The sequence below is a fragment of the Diabrotica virgifera genome, chromosome 1 (genome assembly GCF_917563875.1).
Source record: "Diabrotica virgifera virgifera chromosome 1, PGI_DIABVI_V3a".
In the NCBI taxonomy this organism is placed as follows: domain Eukaryota; kingdom Metazoa; phylum Arthropoda; class Insecta; order Coleoptera; family Chrysomelidae; genus Diabrotica; species Diabrotica virgifera.
Window position 1 is genome coordinate 121,835,196 of NC_065443.1, and position 24,556 is coordinate 121,859,751.

Consider the following 24,556-nt stretch of genomic DNA (forward strand, 5'->3'; position numbering starts at 1 on the left):
AAATTCTTATACAGAAGCTCTTATACAGTATGTCTACTTAGCTAGGAACCACATGGAAAACTTTTTTATTATCAATTTTACGAAAAAAAGTTATTCTTCATAAAATGCTCTGGATAGTCAAAACTCTAAAACTCAACCATCAGATATCAAATTTTATCAATTTTATACGAGTTATGTTAAAAATATGAATTTCGTTAAAGAGTGAAGTACCTTTATATTTCAGAATATCAAAAAATGCTATTATGAAAAGTTGTTTGAAATTAAAAACTATGTTTAAATATACAATTACATTATTCTAATCGAAAAATTTTTTTAAATTTTTTCTCAAATTACGAATACTCATCATCATTTTATTACACTTATGATAACTATTTTCTTATCACTTCTACGAAAAAAAGTTATTCTTCATAAAATGCTCTCCCTGGTCTAAAATCTAAGATACAACCATCAGATATTAAACTTTTTTAATTTTATACGAGGTATGTAAAAAATATGAATTTTTCTTAAGAGTTAAGTGCCTTTATTATTCACAATATTTTAATTAGAAGGATGTAATTGAACACTAAAACAATTTTTTTAATTCCAAAGAACTTTTCTTAATAACAATTTTCGATATTGTGAAATTTAACCATACTTTACTCTTGAGTGAAATTCATATTTTTTGACATACCTCGTATAAAATTCGTTCAATTTGATATTTGATGATTTCATCTTAGATTATATACGATGCAGTATAGAACTTTTTTTCGTAAAACTGATAATAAAAAAGTTATCAATAGGTTCCAAGTTACGCAGACATACTGTATAAGAGCTAAAAAAAATTTTTTGAAGCTTATTATTAAATGTATTTTAGGTAAGTTTTACAGAAAAAAGTTTTGATCACTTTGTATAAACATTTTTTTAGCTGGTAATTTTCGGTTTTTGTATTACATTTTTGTTATTTTTCTTAATTTTCTCAAAAAGAAATAGTTTATTTCATTTCGAAAGTAAAATAATTTAGTGCATTTTAAAGATTACATCCTAAGCTTTAAAAAACACACATAAAACTGTAATAGATCTGTTCAAACTTCAGTAATACCGTCTTAAAGTGGTGGTAATTCTATAAAACTACGAAGATTTCAAAAATTACATTTTTTTAAAACATCATATCATTTGAATTAAATTTTTGAGATTTTTTTTTGAATGAAACATCATTTAGTACGATGCCTGAAAGGTAAGTTGTGCAAAATTGAGGGTTTTATAAGAAAAATTGTATTAGTTACACATTTTTAAATCATTTTTAAACAAAATTCATGTTAGGCTCACTTTCCGCCCCCACCGTACTTATGCCCATACATTTTATTTCTTTTTATTACAACCATAAGATAGCTTAATTATTCTTCTTTTAGGTTCAATTTGTAAAATTTCATTTGATGCATTAGTTAAAGAATTACATTAAAATAACTCAACCGTGCACTTCGCCGTACGCAGTTTACAATGCGCCAATGTTTGTGAGAAGGGTGACTTTAGTGTTATAAATAAAAAATTATAGAAGATACAGATTTAATTTTAGAAAATTCTTTATATAAGTCAAGTCAAGTCAAATTTATTCATCACATGCGACATTATACAAAGTTGTACATGTATGAGACAAGTCAAAGTTACAGACATATAATGTACATCTTAAAAGTATATAAATTAATAAATACGACAAAACATACTTAAAAGTTATTTTTAGAATATGGCTCTAGCTCACAAATGTATTGATGTACACACCTCTGAAAGTTTGGCTGATGTAAATTCATTCGTATATCTATTGGCAATTTGTTAAAGAAACTTATGGCTGCATAATGTGTGCTACCTTCCAACAAAACAGAACGATGTTGTGGAAGCATAAAGTGATTGTCTCTGAATCTTGTTGAATAAACATGGTTAAATTGAAATTTATTGAATTCATAAATTTTGCAATGTTAAGGTTTTTTTTGTAAAATTTTCTGAATTTTTCAATGGTCAAGTCAGTTTTGTTCTAAAATTTATATTTTCGGAGTTATTTAAAAAAACATCAAACTTCGTAGTTCATTTGTTTAATAAAAAATGAAGCACCCACTTCTCGAGTAGAACTTTTTGATATGTTGTTTATTAAACATTTCTTAATGAAATTACAAAAAGTTCTATCTTGTTTGATTTTTTCCGAAGTGAAAATCTATATGCACTCCCCTATTAATATAAATAATTTTTTGTTCTAGATTAGTTCCGAAAATTGTCAATGGCGGTATTGCCGGTATTATTGGTGTCACGTGTGTCTTCCCTTTAGATCTTGTCAAAACTAGACTGCAAAATCAACAAATTGGTCCCAATGGCGAGAAAATGTACAATAGTATGTAAGTAATATCATTTGTTTATCATTATTAAGTAAGTTCTATCTTTTAAATGTAATAAAGGACAATTTTTCTTTGATAAAAATGTATAAAAGAAAATTGTATGAGGCATTGCCTCATTCTTAGTCTTTTTAAGTAATTTAAAACCTTGTTTGAGACTTAATTGGATCATCTTGTACTAAGAAGTTATCATGTCCCTACCAGACTTAAAAGAAAACCTTCTTAAGGCCTCTCTCAACTCCTTCCATCAGGTAGCTATTGATCTTAAAAATTTTTGGATCTATTTCAAAGATAAAATAATCGAGATTACGGAAAAAAGCCGAAGTCTGTTGAATAGTGTTGAAGCTGAATAATAATCGCTTGACAAGACTATTCTGCTAAAAAAAAATGAAACCAACTACTGAAACAAAAACTTGGGTTTAAGCAGGCCAATACTCACTAGGGGTTGTAGAGCCAGTAACGAAGAGACGTCAGAGACTACTCAGTCTCAGGATTTTCAGTATCTTTAAGACCAAAAATGTGTTGAACATATTATATGTTTTATGTTATTCTAAATTTTGTTGATTACAATATATTTTAGGGTTGACGCCTTCAAGAAGACGTATAGGGCCGAAGGGTTTCTGGGCATGTACCGAGGATCTGCCGTTAACATTCTACTGATTACTCCAGAAAAAGCCATCAAGTTAGCAGCTAACGATTTTTTCAGATACAACCTTCAAACTAAAGACAAGTGAGTAAAATCCTTTCAGGTTCAGCTCTGTTTGCTCTCTTTATTTGATCTTCCACTTCTGTTTCGTGCTTTCCATAGTAAATATTTTCATGCCTAAATATTTAAACACCATCACTAAGCATCTTGGTAGATTTTCTGTTATAACTTTATAACCATGCATTTTGTCTTTTTTGGGAAAATTAATATGTTAAATTTTCTTGCGGTTATATTAAATTGGTGCAGTGCATATCATCTTCTCTGTTAAAAGCTAATATTGCGTCATCTGCATAGCAGAATGTTTTAAGCGAAATACATATTAGTACTAAAGGGAACACAGATAGATCTGTGACAACGTTTTTTTTTACATTAAAAAACGAAAGGAAACACAGAACAAGATTATTAAAATGGATTCGAAACTGGTTTCTTAACTAGTAAACAGTGTTTCCGATTAGCTCTTAGTTTTTATCAAAATTAAGGTGGTTTTACTTGTTAGAAAATTATCAAAGTTGGTATAATAGTGTATTATATAGTGCTTAATCCGATTTTGGGATCAAACTGTAAGTTAGATCATCTTTATTACTATTTTTTAATCAACAAACAGTAAACAACGGTTATAAATACCAGTAACGAGGTAATTAAGTAGCTTAATTACTAATGAACCTGTCCAAGCACAAGGGCCGTAATCAGGCAACATAGGCCCAATATGCAGGAAATTTCAGAGGAGAGATCTTCTGAACTTCAAAATTCTCAAGATGTCATTAATCCATCCAATCAATCAAAATTATATTCAACCGCTCTGACTCAACCTAACAAAAAATTCGCAAGCAAAAACCAAGCCATTTTATTCAATTCACTTCCAAATACAAAAATTGAAGATTATTTAAATGCCATAGCAACTAAAGTCGATCCCAATAAAATTCTCGCCATTTCCAGGATTGCAAATGATCGTATTTGCGTATATTTTACTACTGAAGAAACAGTCACCGAATTTTTAAGAACAGATAATGGAACAATAGTAATCAATCAGGAACGTATCCAAGCCAGGAAGTTAGTCACACCAAGCGAAAAACTGATAATTTCTAATGTTCCCCCATCAATACCTCACAGTATTATAGAGACTCAACTACAAAATTTTGCAATTCATCAAATAACTCCATTGGATTTTCTAAGAATAGGTACAACTAACTCTTTATTTAAGCATATCTTGAGTTTCCGACGCTATACTTACATTTCTCCTAAAAATCTGGAAAATATTCCTGAGTCTATATTAATTAACTATGAACAAATCAATTATCGAATTTATTTTTCACTTGAAAAACAGTCTTGTTACATTTGTAAAGAACAAGGTCATCTAGCCTCTCAGTGCAAAAAAAATACAAACACTCAAACATCTATCGAAAATTCATCACCTACTGCTCAACCAAATTATATCCAAAATTGCCACCCTATCATAACAGATGCTCAGCCAACTATCCATCCTTCACAATCTTCGCAACAATCCACCAGTCCACAATCAAAAGAAACAACCAATACTTCTCTATTTGATTCAAATCCCATTCAAACACCTATCCAGCCAGATAATGTTGAAATGAATAATCACAGCCAAAATCAACCTCCTACACCCTCTGACACTCAATCGTCTAAACGAGCGGTGTCAGAAATAACGTCTCCTTCAACATCAGTAGACCAGAACCCATTTAAAGAACCTCTGCGTAAATCTAAGAAAGCAAAAACTATTCCTGAAGATAATAAGACTTTAGCAGAAGATCTTATTAAATGCACTAGTTCTTTTTTCCAAGATAATTCTGACAACGGATATTTAACCCAGGAAGAACTAATTGATTTCTTTGAAAATGCATACGGCTCTGCAGATCCTCTCAGCATTGCAAAAACGTATACAGAAGATATCGAAGGACTACTCAATTTTTTAACTAAAATCCATCCAGCATTAACTCCCAAGTATCTGAAAAGTCGCTGTACAAGATTAAAAACTAAGATTAATAAACAGCTATTATTATCCGCTTTCTCTACTGATCACAGTGAATACAGCAGCGACGCCTCTGCTGAAATTTAATATAACATTCAACTGTATACTGCAATGGAACCTAAATGGGTATTACACCCATTTAGAAGAACTTAAATTAATTATAGCTAAGTTTAAACCATCTGTAATATGCCTACAAGAAACCCACTTCAAAGAAGATAACTGTCATAATTTAAGAAACTATACTCCGTATTATAAGAACAGAATAACTGCTAGCCATGCTAGTGGGGGAGTAGTAATATATGTCCATAACTCATTTAATACCGAAGTAATACGTTTAAGAACTGAGTTGGAGGCAACAGCAGTATCTATAAAAGGCCCCCACAAAGTCAATATATGTAATATTTATTTTCCTCCGAACTTAGACCCGTCCATAAAAGAAATAACTGAACTCTTCAATCAAATTCGAGAACCGCGTATTATATTAGGCGATTTTAATGCCCACAATATACTTTGGGGAGGTAAAAAAACAGATTCCTTGGGACGTAAAATCGAACAAATTGTTACAGATTCTAATATGAATATCCTTAACGATGGAAGAATCACAAGGTTCAATATTTCCACCGGCAATGGATCCCCAATAGATTTATCCCTCTGTGACCCTGTCTTACAACCAACTCTGTCGTGGGATGTGACATCCCATTTGCATGGAAGCGATCATTTTCCTATCCTAATTACGAACAATAACCATATCTCCTCATCAATTCCATCCAATAAATGGTGTCTGAAAAATGCAGATTGGTCTCTATATTCCTCTTTAATTTCACAAAAAATTTCTCAGTTGGTTCAGCCCTTTGATACAGACATTGATATTAACTCCAAAGTACTCCATCTCGTACAGTTTTTAACGTCAATAGCTCACGAGTCCATAGGTTATTCAAAATTTCCAAAAAAACGTGCTCCAGTCCCGTGGTGGAATTCCCACTGCGAAGCAGCAATTACAGAGTCAAAAAAGGCGTTTTATAAATTAAGAAGGCACCCAACTTTAAATAACCAGCTAGAATTCAAAAGATTAAGGGCGTATTGTAGATACACCTTAAAGAAGAGTAAGAGAGAAGCCTGGAAAAATTATGTATCATCTTTAAATTCATCTACCCCGACTTCTGAGGTTTGGCAAATGATAAGCAGAATGTACGGGAAAAAATCATTTAACACCATTCATTACCTAGAACATCATAACCATATTTATTCAACTAAGCAAGAAATAGCCTCCGTACTAGCAAACGTATACCAACAACATAGCAGTGACGAAAATCTATCTACAAGTTTCCTAGCCCATAAAAATAAATTTAATAATGCATGTATAAATCTTGATGACCACAATAATTTACCTCTAAATGCCATATTTACGATGGATGAACTGTTAGAAACTTTAAACAAAGTTAAAGACACTAGCCCAGGGCCTGACAACATCCCTACGATATTTTTAAAAGCTATGCCAACGGAAGGAAAACAATATCTTTTGGATCTTTATAATTTCATTTGGACAAATAATGTTTTCCCCATTGATTGGTACGATTCCATTATTGTACCAGTTCTTAAACAGGGCAAGAATAAATCGGACCCAGAGTCTTACCGACCAATCTCCCTAACATCTAATATGTGCAAAGTACTTGAAAAAATGGCAAGCAACCGACTAATGTGGTACCTAGAAGATCGACAGCTACTTAGCCCTATACAAAGTGGATTTAGAAAGTCCAGATCTACATTAGACAACATAGTGGATATTGAATCTGTAATTCATGAGTCATTTGGATGTGGTCAAGAATGTCTGGCTGTATTTTTTGATATAACGCGTGCATATGATACAATCTGGAGATCAGATATCATAAGAATCCTGTCAAGTTGGTCGATTAAAGGAAATATTATCAAGTTTATTAATAATTTTTTATATAGGCGAAACTTCAAAGTTCGAATAGACAACTTTCTTTCAGACTCTAAAATCCAATTAAACGGTATTCCTCAAGGGTCTACTCTTAGTGTTGCACTTTTCCTTATTGCCATCAATGACATCGCTAAGTCACTTAGCCCATTAGTCAAAGCCCGTCTATTTGCTGATGATCTTGTTATATTCTGTCGTGGTAAAAATATATCAACAATGACGACCCATATACAGCAAGCCATTTACAAACTAGAGAATTGGTCGAATACTACTGGCCTAGAATTTTCACCCACTAAAACGAAAGCAATGATCTTCAGTAAAACTCCAAAGAAACAAGTAAATCCACCGAAACTCTTCCTAAAAAATTTACCAATAAAGTATTCAGAATCGATCAACTTCTTGGGAGTAAAACTGGATAGCCGACTATCTTGGCAAGACCACATCCACTCTCTCCGTCTGTCAGTTCAAAACGGCCTTAACTTAATGAAAAGTATCTCTCATAAACAATGGGGTGCCGATTTCCAAACTCTTATGACTGTATACAAAACCCTAATTCGTTCAAAACTAGATTATGCTGCTGTTGCCTACAACTCAGCCAAAGGTTCACTATTGAAAGTGCTAGACACAGTTCACAATTCAGCAATTAGAATTGCACTGGGAGCACACTACACAAGCTCAGTTGAGTGTATGTATGTTGAATCAGGCGAACCATCCCTTCAGCTCAGAAGAGAATACCTTAGCCTCATGTATGCCTTAAGAGTATCAACTAACCCACATGTACCTGTTTATAAAAACACATTTACAGATAGATTTCCATCGACATTTAATTGTGGGAAAAGATTGGATCCTCCGTTTTATCATCGAGTGAGAGCAACGTTACAGAGCTTAGACACAATAATTCCACACACTTACAATACTTTTAAAGTCAGCCAACACATATTACCATGGACAATTGCTCTCCCTGCTTGTAATACAAACCTATCTGCATTCAAGAAAGGTGACACACCAGCAAAAATCTTCAATCAGAGATTATTAGAGATATTAAATGGTTTTAATGATCACATCCATATTTATACCGATGCATCCAGATCTGCAAATGGAGTAGGAGCGGCTTTCACAACAGATAACTATAACAGTTCCTACCAGCTCCCTCCCCAAACCTCCATATTCTCAGCTGAACTCTTTGCTATCCTCCAGTCATTAAAGTTTGTTAACACACATGACATCAAATTCTCAATAATCATTAGCGATTCCCTAAGTGCATTAACGGCCTTGAGGCGGGTATACCCCAAACATCCTATCCTCCTCTTAATTAAGGCGGAACTCTTGATATGCCAACAAAATCAAAGATTAGTTCAGTTCCTCTGGGTACCATCACATTGCGAGATAAGTGGAAATGATAAAGCTGACACATTAGCAAAAAATGCGAGTGAGAATCCCTTAACAGACATCATAACTACTTGCGTTCATACTGATCTAAAGCAATATTTTAAAAACAAGATCATGACAAAATGGCAAACAAATTGGAACGAATCAAACTCTACATTAAGAACAATTAAACAAAGTATATCACCGTCGAAACATCCTACAAAGAGAAGAGAACAAGTGCTCATGTCCAGATTGCGACTTGGTCATACGAAGATCACCCACGACTTTTTATTAAAGAAGGAAGCCCCTCCGATGTGTTATGTGTGTGATAGTGAACTAACAGTGCAACATATAATAATAGACTGTCCCCTCTACGTTATAGAACGGCAACATCAACAGTTACCAACTACAATTAAAGATTGTTTAAGTGAAAGTAATTCATGTAAGACTCTTAATTTTTTACGTACTATAGGACTCATTAACCAAATTTAATATACCTAAATTTTGTAATTTGATGTAAATACAGTTCATTGCTAATAACCCTTGTGGTTGAAGCAAATTGTAAATAAAAAAAAAAAAAAAAAGATTATTAAAATAAGTTAGGTTATTAAAATAAGGTTCTTTAATACATTAAATGTTGTTTTTTAGGACCCTTCCAATGTTTAGACAAATGCTAGCAGGTGGTTCGGCAGGATTATGTCAAATAGTAATTACAACTCCCATGGAGTTATTAAAAATTCAAATGCAAGATGCTGGAAGGGTTGCCGCACAAGCTCTCTTAGGTAAATTATTATTTATTTATTACAATAATTATATAATTTTTTTGTCGAAAGAGGATTCCTACTTGCCTTTTAGAATCAGGTAATTTTAACCAAAAATTACCCGAAATATATCGTCAATAATGGTTCTCAGCTATAAAATGGCAAATTCCGATATGCTTGCAATGTCCAAAAAACCATCCTATTGAATATCAGGAGCGTTGTGATGCTGTAGCAGGTTTCCTTAAACTTTAAAGATATCAGCACGTATCCACTATGTCGGTGCTCCGCGCTCCTGCAACTGCTCCACATAGTGAATACGTTGGCGCTCCCACTCAGTGCAACAGTGCGCGCTCCGTCTCGGTGCTCCAATCGGTGGCGGTTTATATGTAGAGGGAACATGCATAAACTACGTCGTAAAAATTTTGGAGTTTTTAATACCCTCCCCCCCCTTCCGTCGTAAAGCGTCTTACAGTTGACCCCCCCTCATACCGACGTCGCAATTGCAACTCATGACCCCCCTTTTTAGAGATTTTTTTAAAATTCAATGTTTTTTCTGGATTTTTTAAAGTTAGGTCTCCAAGTTTATTTACGAATGTATCCAAATCAGTATTACTATGTAGCTCATTAATATCCATGTACAGTGGAACCCCGTTAACTCGGATTAATTGGGACCGCGGCCGATCCGGGTTATCGAAAATCCGGGTTAGCCGGAGAAAATGGTAAAAATTAATAAAATATGGTATGCTTACAGATAAACTCCGTTATAATTGTCACACAGACACTGGTAAACCACGTTCGCATTCCACACAAAACCACACATACAAAGCGTCGTCAAAAGTCTCATTCTTAGCTTTATTAGCTGTGCACCGATTAAACTGTCTTTTGTTATCATTTTGAAAAAAAAATCTTCGATTTTAGTTCTATTTTTCTTCCAATCCGATACTGTAGATGTACCGACACCATAATATAATGCTGCAAGATTCACCTTTATCAATTCTACTTAATGCTTCTAGTTTCTTTTTCATTGTCACTACAACATTTTTACGTTTTGTTGCCCTTATAGACAAAAGACACGCAAACACAAAATCTGAATAAATTTACGAACGATTACAAAACTGAAGCCAACAATAATACGACTTTACTACACACAATACCGTCTCTGATGTTATGTTATTTAATAAAAGTGATGACTACGACCATTGTTAAAAAAAGAATTTTAATAGTCTTTTCTAAACAATGCTAACACAGACAGTTTCAAAAAAATAAAGGATAATACAGGTGCATGTTGTTTTTGACAATGAATGCGGTGTACCATGAGTCATTTTTACTATGTTATATGTAGTTCAATCCGGTTCCATTATCTCTCAAATATTATATTACATAGAGTTGGTACAAAACCTCGTGAACCTTGAAAATGCGTATGTATAACCGAAATAAAATGAAGCCAAAAATATACGACTATTTTATTTGCTGCGAATTGCGCGACAGGGTCCCATCTGCACCCTGATATTTTCATGAATGTCGGATTCATCAATCGTTTCGTTCGTATATTGACGTCACCAAATGAATGAATTAGGTCACGAGATTTTGTAACAGCAATACATTTTTATTGTTGAAATGTTTGTCTGATAAAAATCGGTCCGGGTTAGCCGGAGTTCCGGGTTATCGGGGGCCGACTTATCGGGGTTCCACTGTACTTTTTTCTTTCAATTCACTGTGCAACTAAGTGAAAGGCCACACGGGCGATAATTTACGGCGCCGTAAGAGCAGTAAACCCATTGGTTGACTAACTCCTCTACCAATTGTAGATGAAATAGGAGTTAGTCAACCAATGCCTCGTCAGGTTTGCTGCTCTTACGGCGCCGTAAATTATCGCCCGTGTGGCCTTAGCCTAATAATTAGCTTTATTGGGACAAAAGACAACACTTTTATCGGAGTTTCTATGCTTTCTTAACTGCATCATATAAATCTTAATATTTATTTTGTTTTGATTCCAATGCCATTTCTTTTATTAAGTATAAATAGATACAATGTACTAACTAAATAGAATAGAATATTTTATTTATATTCATTCTTGTAGAATTGTTTCACACAGAATATTCAGTAAATAAGTGAACAGTTTAATATTTATTGCTTCCAGGCGTTGTTCTGAAAAGAAGCGTTTGTTTAAAGACATAGAACAATGTTTTATTGTTTGTTAGTCTGTATAAAACTGCTAGCAACATTATTAAGGCTGTGAGTGATAATATACTAGTTTTTTTTTAATTCTAAAATAGGGTATATTTTTTATATTCGTGAACTTCAAACGACGTCGGATGTGCACTCATGGCCCCCTCCCCCTTATCAACGACGTAGTTTATGGATGTTCCCTAGAGGAGCGCATGCCATATCGATTGGAACAGTTTGGGGGAGCACGGAGCACCAACACAGTGGATACGTGCCTTCAGAATACCCAGTAAATACCTTTTAATGTATGAAACTCGATATCAAACTATTGCAAATCTGACGTTGTAATTCATATAAGAACAAAGACTCTTATCAGAGATATTAAAATTGGCTGGCTACGTGGACTGTGCCTTTAACAAAATGTTGAAAGTTAAATAACGTAATTTCAGTATTAATTTATTATTTTGTTATAGATTTAAAAAAAATTGAAAAAGTTTACATGCTGTATGTATAACGGACTCCCCTCGTCGCGTAGGAGGACTCTTGTAACTGTTTCGTGACGCTAGTTTTGTGACGATCACTTCAGCATTTTACTGTAGAGAGAAATTAATACAACGCCAGTATAGAAGCTTCGCTTCAATATTTTCTCGATAGTATGCTTGTGAATATTAATTACAAGCTATACTGGGACCATATCATGCTGATAGACTAACTAATAGTTGTTCACAACAAATCGGATTCTATACTAGATAATAACCTATCTAGATAAACAACGGTTATTTAAGTGGCAGTACCTAATAAAAATCATATGTTACGATCACATCTGTTCGGAATGGGACGTTTCATCGCCGCCGGTTCATCGCCGCCGTTTCGATGCCGCCGGTTCATCGCCAGTCCACTTCATCGCCGGCCGTTTCATCGCCAGTTAGTCAGTTGATCTTGTATTATGGGAGATGACACGACACGACGTTAAATTCAGTTCAAAACTTATGACAAATAAATAGATAAAAAATATTATTATATTAATTTACTGTTCTATTTCTACATCCCCTAAATTTGATACTAAACAGTATTAAATTTGTAGTGTTAAATTATATTTTATATTATAAAAGTTTAAAAGTCTATTAAAAGATTAAGTATGGCAACGGGAATGGTCTTATCTCGCATTTCCTAGAATTCCTAATTAATACTAAAAATAAATAATAAATGTAACTGTCGAAAATTGGTCGAAAATTCGGAAATATATCAGTTAGCGATTAACTGACTGGCGATGAACCGGCGGCATCGAAACGGCCGGCGATGAACTGGCGGCATCGAAACGGCGGCGATGAACTAGCGGCGATGAAACGTCCTAGACCCACATCTGTTACATCAACAATGTTAAATACGATGAGACAATCGTCGAATTTAGAGCTGTAGGACAGGGTAATAACGCTAAAATATACCCTGTTCGTGACACTTCAACAACCAGTATGTAGGTACTACAAGCGTTTTTTCTATAGGTAATATCTATAATCTATAAGAACAAATTGCAACTATTTCCTGCGTAGGATTTGGCGGCCATTTTTATTTATAAACAATTTAGTGTCAAAAACGGCCTTTTTTTCCTTCTTTTTCAAATCAATGAAAATCAGTGAAACTTATGGTTTTTTTAGTACAAACATCTTCGAGATCATGGAAAAAGCTTTAAAATGGCGTATTACAAAGCTCGATATACTCATTTGTTGCTAATATAATTGCGAAGAAAGGTCGAAATTGCAAAAAAATTAATTTCGCAATAACTATTGTAAAAATTGGTGTACAGCTTTGAAATTTTTGTCAAATAAGGGGTTCTTTTGTGCTTAATATGTGACAAAAATTTCAAAGCGATGCATTCAATTGTTTAAATTTTATTCAAATTGATTATCCCAAAGAGCTTTTTCCCAATATCATAAGTCAGAAAAAAATAATGTTAGAACCATTCTACATGTGTCAAATGAAAGAGCTAAATTTTCATACTGATTTAAAAAAAGTAAATAAAAAATGCATTTATTAAAAAGGAAATAAAAAACTTTTTGAATAACTTTTTCAAAAAAAATCTATTTGTTTACCGTGTGTAGGTGCACAACTATCAAGTAATGTTATGTATATAATAATTGATAAAAAATTGTAATAAATATATATAATTTATTTTATAAAAAAAAATTTAATAAAAAATTGACGATACTTTTGCATAATTATTTATTACTAATAAATGCATTTTTTATTCACTTCTTTTGAAACCATTTTGAAAATATAGCTCATGCTCTTTCATTTGGCACCTGTAGAATGGTTGTGACATCATTTTTTTCTGACTTATGTTATTGCAAAAAAAGCTCTCTGGGGTAAACAATTTGAATACAATTTAAACAATTGAATGAATCGCTTTGAAATTTTGTCACGACATATTAAGCACCAAAGAACCCTCATTTGTCAAAAATTTCAAAGCTGTACACTAATTTTTTACAATAATTGCGACATTAATTTTTTTGCAATTTCGACATATTTTTGCAATTATATTAGCAATAAATGAGTATATCGAGCTTTGTAATACGCCATTTTAAAGCTTTTTCCATGCTTTCGAAGATGTTTGTTCTAAAAAAACCTAAAAAAGTTTCACTGTTTTCCATTGATTTGAAAAAAAAAGAAAAAATGCCGTTTTTTGACGGTAAATTGTTTATAAATAAAAATGGCCGCTAGATCCTACGCAGGAAATAGTTACAGTTTGTTCTTATAGGTACTAACTGTGGAAAAAACGCTTCAGTACCCTGGCTGTTGAAGTGTCATGGAAAAACCTTATTACCCTGGACTAATAAAAAAATAAGAAGAAAACTCAGAATCGAAAATGACCGGATTATACCTATTTCTGTTTACTATTGTGTCATTTTGAAGAGCCTTCTACCGAATATCAAATCTCGTGTGCCACAAATAATGTGTGACACATCAAATGTCTACCACAGTTGCAGACTTAAATTCTGATATTACGTCATTGCTAATGATGTCCAATAAAATATACATACTCGGATTCAGTTATGTTAGTGAGCTGCTAACAAAAGTTAATGAATCCCAGATTTTGCTACTAAATTCGAAATATGGCAACAAGTCAACCATGACGTGTGTAGACATTTGTTTTGCGTTTATTATATATTTGTAGTCTTCTCTTCTACATTTGTACTCACTATTACATATATCTTTTTTTTATTCTAGTTGGTAAGACTGTCCAGAAGACGTCCGCAACCGAACTGGCCATTGGTTTGTTCAAAAAACATGGTATTCTTGGATTGTACAAGGGTACTGGAGCGACTATGTTAAGAGACGTCTCATTTTCTGTGATATATTTTCCTTTATTTGCTACTCTTAATGATTTGGGTCCTCGAAGAAGTAAAGATTCCAGTAAGTAAATATTCTATAGATATCATTTTATGGAAAATGTAAATTGTGTCGAAATTACAATCATTTCATCTCAGTGCGCCAACTGAATTTTTTTAAAGTGAATTTTGATTAATAACACCGTAAATTGTAATAAAGTTCGTGGAAATCATATTTTTGAAGTCCACAAAACTGTCATATTCATAAATACTATTATTGAAAACAGTTTAAGGCCAGCCAAAGTCCGAAAATTGAATTTTTTAAGTTTTTTGGGTTATGATTGAAAATTATTCTCTGAAATCTTCTCTTTCCAACGATATATAACACATTATAGTATAAAATATCCATGGTTACAAAACTATTTGTTTTCTGAACGTCTGCACTCAATTTACCTTGTACCGGTAGCTTTATAGCCTATTAGAGTGTTTTATGTTTTTGCGATTTCCCGAATACTACGTTTTTAGCTTTTGATGTCAGATATCTCTGGTTCCTTAGATGATAGAAGGTCCAAATTTTTACAGTAATTGTAGATAGATAATATCTAGTCCCGCGTAAATTTTTATTGAAAAATGTACAAAAACAAGTAAAATAAAAAATAAAATCTAAACTTTTTTTGGGTTTTTTTTGTAAGAGTATTTTAAAAAAATTTAAAATAAATGTTTCTTTCGCTCTAACTTTACAAAAATCTACGCGGGACTAAACAATACATGTAGTTTCAAAATAAAATAAAAATTAGGTCTCTTAGTGCTTTGTTTACAAAGCTATACGACATAATGTTAACATTGTCGTTAAATGGGACTTTGGGTGCCCTTAAGCCAGCGTGAGCTAATCCGATTAGAGGAACTATGTACTATGTATTTTACGGTGCGTTACTGGAACTGCGTTGTCATTTATTATCTATAAAATAAGAGACCTTAATACCTGCAGAAAGATTTATGAACTGCCGATTCACAAAATTTTTTGTCACTCGTAGTAACTCACATTTTAGATTTATGTATGTCATTTTACGCCGTTATCAATAAAAACTCAGAGTTGGCCCAATGATATGAACTAATTGTAATGTCGAGACGAATCTATATCGATTTTTTCATGTAAGTTTCTTTTTGTAGACGAAGCAGTATTTTGGTGTTCATTCTTGTCTGGCTGTGTAGCCGGATCTTTTGCAGCTTTGGCAGTTAATCCATTCGATGTTGTCAAGACGAGATTGCAAGCTCTTACGAAAGCTGAAGGCGAACGATCCTATACAGGAATAGGAAACGCATTTGTGTAAGTATATAAATTGTCGATAGAAAATGGGTATTTTGTGATGAGTGAAATAAAACCTCTTATGAAATAAAATCAGGAATGAGTGAGAAATTCGATATCGGCCTTCCGAAAGTACTGCGAGAAAAGGCGAGAACAAATATATACTTTCGGTTTTTTATACTACTCCGGGTTAAAAGTTGTAACCATACTATTGGGGCCATATTATGGTCGCAGAAATAGTACATGTGATGTATCAATCAACGCGTTGTCGAACTGAAATATTTAGTTTCCAGTTAATAGATATGACCGGTTCTACTTCCTCACACGTTGGGTGAAGTAGAGGAAGAAATACAAAAAAAATAATAAAATGCAATATACATAAAAGTATACAAAAAATTAAATTAATGTAACTTAAGATAAACAAAATATGTTTTAATAAATGGTTGATATCATGTTTTTAATTTTGATGATAAGTTGCACTACTTTCAAAATTTCTTTTACGTTATATTTGTAGTCTTTTTAACATTTATTTAAATTTTTTGGAAGGTGGTGATGTAATATTTTAACGGTATATCCTGGGTCTTATAGGCCTTACTATTTTTAAACAAGCATGTTAGGTTAGTACTACATATATGTAAATAACAACAAAGTACCTGTTAGCGCATTAATTATTGAAAAAAATACACGAAAATAAAGAAGTGCCTCAAAAATCCATTATTATTGATATCTGTACGAAAAGGAATAACGAATCGGTATCATAGAGTATGTAAGAGTGATACACGCCATAAATCGTTTAAAGGTAGTACATATTATTTTATATATTTTTATCGTTTTTTTTTTATTCGAGGCTTGTTCATGTGAAACACATTTTCGGTCGAGACTTTATTCGCAAATATGTCTACAAATAATTATCACCAAAAGTAAGGCACATATCCCACTGTTTTACCAACCGATGTCCCTGCTTAAAGAAATCTTGTGGCTGTTGCTTGAGTAATTCTTTTATACATTTTGTATTTCTTTGTACGACTTGAAACGATTACCATTTAACGCCTATTTCAGTGGCCCAAAGATGTGAAAATCGGAGATAAATCAGGATTAAAAGGTGGATGCTTTAATGAACTCCATTTCTTTCGTTTTTGATTTTATTTCACGGCTTTGGCAACATGAGGCCGAGCATTGTCGTGCAGATGAATGACACCACGTAAAAGACATTTTCGTTTATTTTAAAAGGTCTGATTTTAAACCTTTTTTGAAGGCGGATAATTTGTATGTTTCCATTGCATCGATGACAGCTTACTGGATAGTTAAAAATAATGACTCCAAGATTTGTCGTAGGCAATTATTTACGAAAATAAGTTGTTACCGTTTTATAATATTCAATGCACGTGGTCGCGGCTTATTATTCGTCCTCTCTCTTCCACTCTTAAATTTTCCACACCATTGGATATGCAAAATATGCGTTTCCATGCACTACTTGCATTCGCCTATGAATTTGCAATGGTTGAAAACCTTCAGCACACAAAAATTGAAGGACCGCACACTGATTATATTTGGATGGATTTTTAACATTACCAGTTTTGTAGTCAAATACAAATTCTAGGTGAACACAGCTGTCACTGTAATATCACTGAATCCGTCTCATAGGACCATGAATACGCTATCTGTGCACAGCTGTACAGCTTGCTCCGAATTGTAAATAAAATAAACGATTTTGTGGACTGTGTATATATATTTGTTATATTTTTGGTAATAAATCGAGCTACCGTTAAGAAACCGTGTTTGAACGCAAGCATAACGATCTTAGGGCGTTACAAATGAGTTGCAGCGAACAATAGGAACTGATTGCATTTGCGTGAAAAATTTGCAATGCAAGCACACAATAATTGAATGGCCGCACGCCAGTTGAGTTACGATTTGGAGATGGAGTTGTATATGGCTTTATTGAAAGAAACAATAATTTGAATTCCAAGTGCGTTTTATCTCAAACATACTTTTTTGTCAAACTTTTCATAATATAAAACATAAAAAGAGAAGATGAAAAGTCCCAGATGCAAAATTCATTATTAAAATAATAAATAATAATTTAAATATCAAACTTTTCGTGGTCGTGGAACCACTTTCTGGTAACATCCTTAATCTCTGACGTTAACAATTTATAAGACAAGAGACGACGAATAAAGAACGCGGAAAGGACTCTACAATATGCAGTCACATTCTGCCTTACTCGTCTAAGAAAAGGTCCGAAAGATAGTTCTGAGTAATCAAAATCTGAATAAAGATAAAATTGAAAAGTAGTTTATGTTTCCTTTCGATTCAGAGGTGGTCCACCATCTCCAGACAACTGTTTCTGTCTTTAGACGTCTTCAGTGGGGCTACATGAACACCTTTGAATCGAAACGATACCGAACTGCGTATTTAAGCTGAATTATAAAAATAACTAAGTTCTACGAAGAATGAAGAAGGAACCGGAGATTGTGTTTACCAACAAACGCATACATTTGCAGTATCTGGGACACGTTATGAGAAATCAGCACCGGTACTCCCTGCTGCAGTCCATATTGCAAGGTAAAGTCAAAGGTAAGCGAGGACCCGGTAGAAGGAGAATATCATGGCTGCGAAATTTGATAACATGGTTTAAGGAAACCTCAGAGGAACTGTTTCGAGCCGCAACGAGCAAAGTTATGATTGCCAATATGATTTCCAGCATCCGAAACGGATAGGAACCAGAAGAAGAAGAAGAAGATAAACATAACATTATAATCCACTTTTAGGACGCTGTAGCGACATCCCTTAAAGCAAAGATGAAAAGTCTCAGATTTTCTTCTTCCTCTGAATCGAGAGGAAACATAAACTGTCTTTCACATTTTCATAATATATTTTATGTTTCAGCAATATTCTGAAGTACGAAGGTCCAAAAGCATTCTTCAAGGGTGGCGCGTGCCGTATGATTGTCATTGCACCTCTCTTTGGCATAGCGCAGACCGTCTACTACCTTGGCGTGGCTGAATACCTAATGGGCTACCATCGAGGCTAAACTTTTAATAGAAATCAATAATTTTTAAAGCAATTTTAAGTAATAACGCAGTCTATTTATTTTATTTAAAAACAATTATTTTTATAGTAAACTTCGGTATTATTACTGTTTTTGTTAGAATGTTTATATTTATTATTGGAAAAAAACGTTGAAAAATATTTCTCATGTGACGTTATACAGTATATTTTATATAAAAGAATCTCATAGAAACCTGAACATATTTATTTAATTCCAGAAAACATCCAGATATTTTTGGTATAAGTCAATAAAGTTTTTTAATCACTTATCCTTGTCATTGCTTCTACTATGTTATAATAGTCTTCTATTTTATTTTTTTAATCTCTCCATTAAATGTATTTAAGCTGTTTTCTGGTGGTCCGTTCAAGCCTAAATATTATATTTATTTGAGATTAAACCATAATTATTGGTTGTAATAAAAAAAAATTCATTTTACCTTTGTCTTTCACGTTTTGATTTCCACTCCAAAAATCTATTCAAAAAAGAATTGGTTACGGAAGTTTCTACTATAAGCATTTGTCTACATATAAGATCTATAAGATCGAGGCTGAACAAGTCATGTCAACTTTTGGCTGAACAAAAAGCTAGAATAGGCCATTCCAATATGCTGTCAAAATTAAATCAATCTGACAGCGGGGTGGCAAACATAAATGTTCTATCAGTTCTTAATGTGTTTTATATCATTTTCTTTTTATTATGTTAAAATTTTGTTTTATACACGGATTAATTTAACATTCTCGCTAGAAGAATTAATCTAAAAGATAATATGCCTCCTTTCTGTTGTGTTTTGAAGTGTGGAATGCGAAGTAATCATGATATTGTTCAGTTTTATCGGTCACCATCAGTGCTAATTTTTAAGCATAAAACAACTAAATAAGTTATTATCTGAGATACAAAAACAATGGTTAAATGCTATAAGACGTCCTATAAAAATGCTTGATAACTAACTATATCCATGTTACTTACGCTTGGAAAACTGTCTAAACCGTAGTTTAACTCAAGCCACTTGAGGGAAAGTGGGCCTATATTATTTATATTGGCAATCTTTTGCTTGTACCTACTATGTAGCAGCATTTGTATTGTTTGCCAACAACTTTATATGCACTCATGTTTATTTATTCACTGCTTAAAACTAAATAATGTCGTTCAAGTACTTCTGCAACTAAAAACTACACAAAATCTACAACAAAATGTTCGAAAAATACAACTAAAAAACTGTTAACTAATGTTTCCAAACAGTTTAATTGTGAAGTCTACTCAGGAAACTACAGAAACCTGACTTGAATAGAGCATTGCACATTATGATGATTTTCTCATGAATGGCTCAAAGGAATGTAATTTTAGGAAATAGAAGTGTTGTTTTGCGTTTGCGAACAAGGATTTTGGGTATTTGAAAAAGGAAGTTCAGAAATTATAATATTTGTCCGGTTTAACTTTCAAAACTTGGAAGTTTTTGCAGAGATATTTAATTTAAACACACAGTTTACATGAACAAACGTTATTTATTATACAAGATAATTATATAAGGTTCCTTGTTCCCGATAAAGAAGATGAGCATGCGTACTTCACACAGGCATCTTTAAATAAATTAATTCTGTCACCTCCATAGATGGTTACCGTGACCGACGGGGATGACGTTACTGTCATCGAAATGACACCGAAACATAGAACATAATGTCATGATAGAATAAGATGTTTCTATTATAAATGGACGGAGAGTTGCCTACCAAAAACAACGAGAGAGGGCGCCAACTAATTTTTAAGGAAAACCAGTAAAAACAATCAAAGAAATTAATGAATTATTAAAGAAAATAAAATAATTACATATTTGAAAATAAAATAAGAAAGATATTATAAAATAAAAATGTATACCATTTTTATTCAGTTGCAATGCGAAGGTAAAACAATCTTACTTTTCAATTAGAATACGGAGTGCAGTCCAGTCCCTTGAATCGCGATTTTCGGCTCTTATTTGGAGCCTTCATCGGAAGGAACGTAGGCACTGTTCTCCACCGTCGTCGTCTCTCGTCAAAGATATTATATTTTGTGAAAATTGTTTTCGTTTTTAACTTTTGTTTTAGCGTGTAGTTAAAAAGAAAAGAAAGTTCTACTTACACTTAAGAAATATTTTTCGCTGTTTTACAATCTTGTGATTCTGTTATACCTTTTAAGTTTGTGTATAGAAAATAAAGACGTACAATACTCGAAAAATACAAAATTGTTCAGAAATAAATGTAGATAAAATTCTGTACAGCTTGAACTTGGAGATAGTTGATTTTGTAAAGATTTAACGATTGATTCGCATAGAGTTGATCAGTATTAAATGTTAAACATTTGTTACTGTGCTGTTATTATTTTTTATTATTTTTAAGCAATAAAGTAGATTTTTTGACAGGTTTTATTTGTTATGTGGCCGTGTCTATACACGTGGAAGCTTGTCCTCTATCTGGCATTCTCTATCCTCTTCTGGCGGACACAGCATGTCAAACTGTCATCACTTTGGACCTTATTGACAATTTTTAGAAACTTCAGTTTTATTTAACACTGAAATATGAGTTTGAATTAAAGAGGATCTTTATGTGTTTATTTAATATTGTAGGTAAGCAAAATAAGTAAGAATGAAATAAAAGAGAGACGGTTTCGCTGTCTACAATTTGCACAGCATCGTCAGGTCACGGTTACAAGTATACTAAATAATGCCCATACAAGAAATGACTTCAAAAGTCTGCACTATCATACTTTCTTGCTCTTACTCAAATGAACTCCATAGGTCCACACTGGTTTGAGAACGGCATTGGTTCATTTTCCCTCATTGTGTTCACAATGAATCTATATTATATAATATCTATAAAAACTACACAAAATCAACAACAGAATGTTCGGAAATACAACTAAAAAACTATTAAAAGGTTGTGGTACAAATATAAACAAATACAATGTTTGACAGTTATTTCCCAGAGATGTGCTAAACGACAAAGTCTGGGAATACCGTATACGCTCTGAGCTTCGCTGGTGTCGCTAACTAGCGTATTACTAATGCAGCTTTCGCAGGAAATATTGTAATTTATTATTTAATTTTTATCGAGTAATATTTACAACGCAAAAATTAAATTGTAATCGATTTTTTTTTTAAATTTTGCTAATCATTTTGACGTTCCATTGATGAAATATTAATTTCTTACTTCGGATACTTTCACAATTATCGTGTAGATGGCGCTAAGATTAATATATTAATTTATAATTACATATTACGAAATATTAAAAAAACTTAATTCAGTATTTAAAACGTAAATATATTTAAGGTAAAAATATATACCACAGTTTTGACCAACTAATATTTTTTCCAATTAATGTTTTTAATTTCAATGTTTTAAATTAATCACTTTGACATTTATGTCAAATTTCCAGAAAAAGTTCCCTGACTTGTCACTATTGGCGCTCACGAACTTTTAAACATCCCCTCTGCCCTCTACGTAACAAGAATCTACAGGTCGAGCAAGTCTCGTAAATTTCACGATTGCGAGCCACGCTTCACGCAACCGTGTTTGCGTACTTGTGTTTCGAGTTGCGTGGTCGTGCGGAGTTATATTTACCAATTCGCGCAATCGTACTTGAGACGCTGTGTCAGGTGAGGTGTTTGAAAATTTTGTAACTTGATTGCTTGATTCTGTGGTGTGAAGGTGGTTAAACTTTTGTTTTATTTTTTTTTGTTTTTGTTGTTGCGAATATATCGCAGAAAGTTTTTAGATGAAGTAATTTTATGATGAAGATAACACAGAAAATACAAGAGGGCAGCATACTTTGTAAAACAGCTGTTACAATTTGAAATCAGCATTTTGTTAAGTTGTTGTCTTGCAGGTAAAAAAAGTGACTTTTTAAAAAAATTATATCTTGGAAACTAAAAATTATTTTTATTTATAATTGAAACATGTAAAAGTATAGTACTCTCAAAAAAATTTCAGCCAAAAAATATTCATTTTTGTAGAGTTGACTGCAATTTTTCGACAACAGCCCTTTTTTGCAGTGAGCAGCATAACAAGTCCAGTTTCATCTGAAATCAAAGTTTCTTGTAGTTTATACCTCTGGCTAGTGAATGAACAAAGGATTTTTTATTAGATGAGGTCATTTTTGTTTTATAAAAAAAACTACTTTAAAAATGAGAAAAATTGGGGTCAAAAATGTGTTTAAACTTATGTAAAATCTTCAAATTTCATTTTTTTTTAATTCCTTCGTTCATATTCTAGCCAGAGGTATAAACTACAAGAAACTTTTTGATTTCAGATGAGACTGGACTTAGTATTCTGCCAACGCAAAAAAACTTAAACTCTACAAAAATGAATATTTTTGGCTGAAACTTTTTTTGAGACTACCTTAAGTACTATACTTTTACATGTTCCAATTATAAATAAAAATAAATTTTAGTTTTCGAGATATAATTTTTTTAAAAAGTCACTTTTTTTACCCACAAGACCTATATGTAACCCCTTAAAAAAATGTTTGGAAGAATATGTTTGATGGCCAAGATGCATACATATATTTAGAAGCAAAGTTCCTGATTTCTGTAGTATAATACATAATACCGAAGAGGAAGTAGCCCTAAGCGCCGGACTCCACTTGCGATTTGTAGTTGTGAAGATTGAACACATTCTTTCAAATAGAAGTCAATCCATGATTATTTAGTCACAAATGGATTGACTTGTATTTGAAACAATGTGTTCAATCTTCCTGATTACAAATCGCAAGTGGAGTGCGGCGGTAATAACACCAAAATATTCCATATAGGTCCATAGAAGGTACACAGACATTGAAAAATTCCTGGAATATCCCCGAAAACATGTTCCCTGAACATCCCAGGAAAATCCTGTGTCAGCATTTTAAACATTACCTGAATGTCTTATTGGAACATTCCATGAATGTCCACAAATGTTCTCTGGACATTCAAAATATATTTTGTAGACATTCCCTGGATATACCAGAAATACAGTGATGAGCGCTCTAATAACCGGCAAAATAGCACAAAAGATGTATTAAGTAGTGAGATAAAAAGACATGAAACTAGTCGAGCTGGGAAATTTAGCGATATTAACTTATACATTTAGATTGTATTGATTGTGTACCACCTTCAGACGTATCAGACGAGTTTGGAAACTACCACTGTCACAGTGACAGTTTTAGTTGACATACTCCTCCGATATGTGTAAAGGTGGGATCAATATAACGTAAATTTAAAGGTTAATTTCGCTAAATTTCCCAGCTCGACTAGTTTCATTTCTTTTTATCTCACAACTAAATATGTTGCCCATATTTTGCCGGTTATTAGGGCACTCATCACTGTACATCCTTGCTGATGTGACAATACCTCCTATCTGTTTTTTCATGAGAGATGGAAAAACATGTTTTAAGGTCACCTCCTGTGTTCATATGTAAGTTTTGACTTGTTTTGTAGTTCATACATAGTTTAATTTACTACAAAACAAGTCAAAAAATATCATATGAAAACAGGAGGTGACCCTAAGACAAGTTTTTAGTCTCTCTTACAAAACTCATGAAAAAACAGATAGGATGTATTATTACATCACTGACGA

General features: G+C 32.8%; 1 protein-coding gene across 3 annotated transcripts in view; it reads left to right on the forward strand.

Annotated features, from left to right (window-relative positions):
* The window catches only part of LOC126880172 (mitochondrial glutamate carrier 1-like), a 66,541-nt gene extending 45,173 nt beyond the window's left edge, over positions 1–21,368 (forward strand). For all 3 annotated transcript variants that reach the window (XM_050643934.1, XM_050643932.1, XM_050643939.1), the window contains 6 exons: positions 2,226–2,360; positions 2,938–3,087; positions 9,009–9,142; positions 14,513–14,698; positions 15,784–15,940; positions 18,809–21,368. In XM_050643934.1, coding sequence (XP_050499891.1) covers positions 2,226–2,360; positions 2,938–3,087; positions 9,009–9,142; positions 14,513–14,698; positions 15,784–15,940; positions 18,809–18,953 — 907 coding nt within the window. In that variant the 3' untranslated portion in view covers positions 18,954–21,368. The remainder of the gene's footprint in view (positions 1–2,225; positions 2,361–2,937; positions 3,088–9,008; positions 9,143–14,512; positions 14,699–15,783; positions 15,941–18,808) is intronic.
* Positions 21,369–24,556: the final 3,188 nt, after the last annotated feature.